This window comes from Morone saxatilis, unplaced genomic scaffold (assembly GCF_004916995.1).
Source record: "Morone saxatilis isolate NCDOM2014 unplaced genomic scaffold, NCSU_SB_2.0 Contig12, whole genome shotgun sequence".
NCBI lineage: Eukaryota > Metazoa > Chordata > Actinopteri > Moronidae > Morone > Morone saxatilis.
The window spans coordinates 19,835,352-19,838,432 of record NW_023339674.1 but is presented as its reverse complement, the minus strand read 5'-3'; the positions used below and the strand labels follow the sequence as shown (position 1 = coordinate 19,838,432).

The 3,081-nt window shown below is 50.8% G+C and overlaps 1 protein-coding gene across 1 annotated transcript in view; it reads right to left on the bottom strand.

Moving 5' to 3' along the window:
• Positions 1–3,081, bottom strand: part of fam20b (FAM20B glycosaminoglycan xylosylkinase) — a 15,735-nt gene extending 12,654 nt beyond the window's left edge. The window contains exons 1-5 of the mRNA XM_035653173.1: positions 2,883–3,081; positions 1,379–1,705; positions 909–1,156; positions 734–820; positions 500–609 (exon numbers count right to left, since the gene is read on the bottom strand). Of these exons, the coding sequence (XP_035509066.1) occupies positions 500–609; positions 734–820; positions 909–1,156; positions 1,379–1,507 (574 nt within the window). The 5' untranslated portion in view covers positions 1,508–1,705; positions 2,883–3,081. The remainder of the gene's footprint in view (positions 1–499; positions 610–733; positions 821–908; positions 1,157–1,378; positions 1,706–2,882) is intronic.

Genomic DNA, 3,081 nt, shown 5'->3' with positions numbered 1-3,081 from the left:
ATTCGGGAACTGCACCTTGTCACCAGGACGTAAGTAGCAGGGGATTGTTGCGACACGAACCTTCTTTTGTAACACAGGGCGCCACTTCCTGGTGCACTGTTGTCTGTTCCCTATTGTTGACTCTACCAAGAATGGGACAGGAGTCGGTTTGTGTACACGACTATCATAAAAGCGGACTCGTGTGATGTTATACTGTGTTGAATATAAATGAACATTTGCTGGTTGTTCAGACACATTGAGAATCCGGTGCCACACCCTCACCAAACAGGAGCCGGCAAGACTTATCCTGGTCTAGTGTACTGACTGCGAAAGTCAGAAAATGGAGGACAGGAAAGGTGAGTGAGACTGAGATCTAAATTAGTAAGAAGGTGGACAGATGAGTCAGAAGAAGGTGAAAAACGTTCATATAATGACACCACACCCCCACTCTGGGGTGTCTGAAAACACACACTTATTTAGTGTTATTGGAGAGAGGCTGAAAAAGTGGACAGGTACTGACCCTGCATGAGGAAGGTGCTCAGCAGCTGGTCTGTGGCCACAGGTTTTATCTCCGTCCGCAGGTTGACGTATCTCCCTACCACTAGAGGTGCTCTCCTGAACCCCAGGATCCTGCAGAGAGGACGGACCGACAGGACATGATCCCAGAACATTATTATAGTCCTACTCCATTAACAGATCATTAACAGATCAGAGAGGATACATGTTAAACACTCCAATATTGATGTTTACACACCTGTCCAGGTGAAAAGCAGCTACCTCTGCGTTGTGTCTATCGTATCCTGCGTACGGCTCGCCTTCAACCACGTAGTCTCGGTTATATCTGAGGAAGGGTGGAACGAACGAAAATATGAAAACGGAATCACTCTCATAAAATACAAGTGTGTAATTCAATTATGAACAAATCTGACCTCTTGGGTTTGAAGACCACTTTCTGTCCCCCGTCCAGCACCAGCAGGGCTTTGAGCTGCGTACCCTTATAGCCCACATCTGCCCGTTCTATCCTGGCAGAGCTGAGGGAGGTAAGCACAGCAGCCAGCTCTGGGGTCTCCTCAGGGTACACCTCTCTCGGGCCCACCCACTGGCTTGCTATCTCCCACGGAGACTGGAGGGTGTTGGTAAGGCGAGCTCCTCGGGACAGAGTAAGGCCAGCTTCCATCTGTAAGAGGCGGGTGATAACAACACAGTGTGTGATACATATATACACACACATATATGTCTATGTCTGCCGTATGCTAACTAGCTCTGCCTAGTGTGACTAGCTATAGCCATTCAAGAGTCTTGGCAGCCTACTGTATTAATCTCTCCAGTGACAGCGCAGTTGTTTTTATACATTCTTCAAACAAAGCTGAAGAGGAAAATTGCTTCCTGGCACCCTGACCTTGCGAAACGCTCTGAGGTCCCGTCGGCTGGCTGCGGAGCCCTCGCCACCATCCAGCAGGAAGATCTTGGCCAGGCCCAGCAGGAGGAGCACGGCACACAGCACCACCATGCGCTGTTTGAGCTTCATCTCCACACCGACCGGCCCTGACCCCCTCCTCACCCGACGCTGTGTGTGTCCCCCGCAGCGAATCTCCCTCACCCCTGATGCATGGCCCCGGAAACTCCCCTTCACCTGCCCGCCCGCCCCGTCAGACAAACTCTTCTGAAGGACGGGAGCTTCGCGGCCGCTCTCCTGGAACTACAATCTGAGCAGACAGGCAGTCACCTGGAGGGGGGAGAGAGGGAAATGAGAGAAATCTGGAAGGGAGCAGGAACAGAGACAGGAGAGGACTAGAAAACAGAACAGAGACACATGAAAAATGTACTGTCAATAATATGCGGAGAGAAAACGGATTGATTTGCTGCCCCTCTCGCTTGTTTCCCCTCGGGGCAGCGCAGCTGAACCCAATCCAGCAAATGTAACTTCATCAGGATGACACAGACCGGTCTGTGTAGATGTGTGTGTGCGTTCACAGGTACGCCACAGCACAAAACTTGTACTGTGTGCGAAATGAGCAGCAAAGCTTACTTTGGCTGTTGACTGTATGTGCCGCTATAGGCTGGGCTGTGTTAAAGCTGTGTGGGCCACATTCACAGCACCCACACTCCCCTGTTTCAGGTAGCTAATTCAACCCCTCCCTCTCCAACAATGGCAAATCTGTCTCATTATCAAGCCTGCCTGTTTGCAGTGAGGAGCCAGGTGAGGGCCACCCTGCTGTGGTGCATTGGGGGTCACATGAGGTGTTGGACCGACACAGACAGTCTAAGCTTGCAGAAGAGAAACGCTGGTGATGTAATTACATTATTCATGTTGAATTCACCTGCCTGCTCCTGAACATGAACACAAACAGCTGACACACGGGGCCTTCAGCAGCGGCAGTGAAATCAACACAGCTGCCACGTTTGACTCCGCTGTCGTTAGTGTACGTTATCGCCCACCGACCCAGCGTAACGTTATCAAACCTGCGACATAACAACAACAACAACAACAACAAGGTAGCCATTAGCGGACTAACACAGCTCAATGAACAGTCGGGGCTGGGTTTGATTCAGCTCAGCAGACTGAGGTCTGGCCACGCAGGCAATCGCTTCTTCCACACAATCGGTCTTTCATGATGTTGCTGCCTTTGAGAAACAGCAGAGGGGAAGCGGTCGTCCGGCTCTGACCGCACAAACACACCTATCTAAAGCCTCCCACTGGTGGCTCCACTTCCTACGACTATTATTCCTGCGTTATCTGCCTCTATCGGCTCACAGTGTCTGCGACGATATGGCCACATCTATCACGACAGAGCTAACTAGCTGCTTTAGCTCCCCGCTGTGCACCTTGCTGTGTAGGTTAGCTAAAGCTAGCTACAGTAACGCTACGCCGTCTGTTGTTTTTACTGGATGAGCTGACTTACCTTTCAGCCATATGCCTTCAACTGCACACAAAGTCGCCTCCAAGTGTCTGTAAAGTCCTGCGATATTGGAGTTAAATGTAATAAACTGTCCCGTTGCTAAAAGTCTCGGTGGTTTATCATTTTCTCAATCCCTCCCGGTTGCTGTCTCTCCTCCGCCCGTTTCCTTCGGTTCGTTGGCTGCCGTGTCCACTTCCGAAAC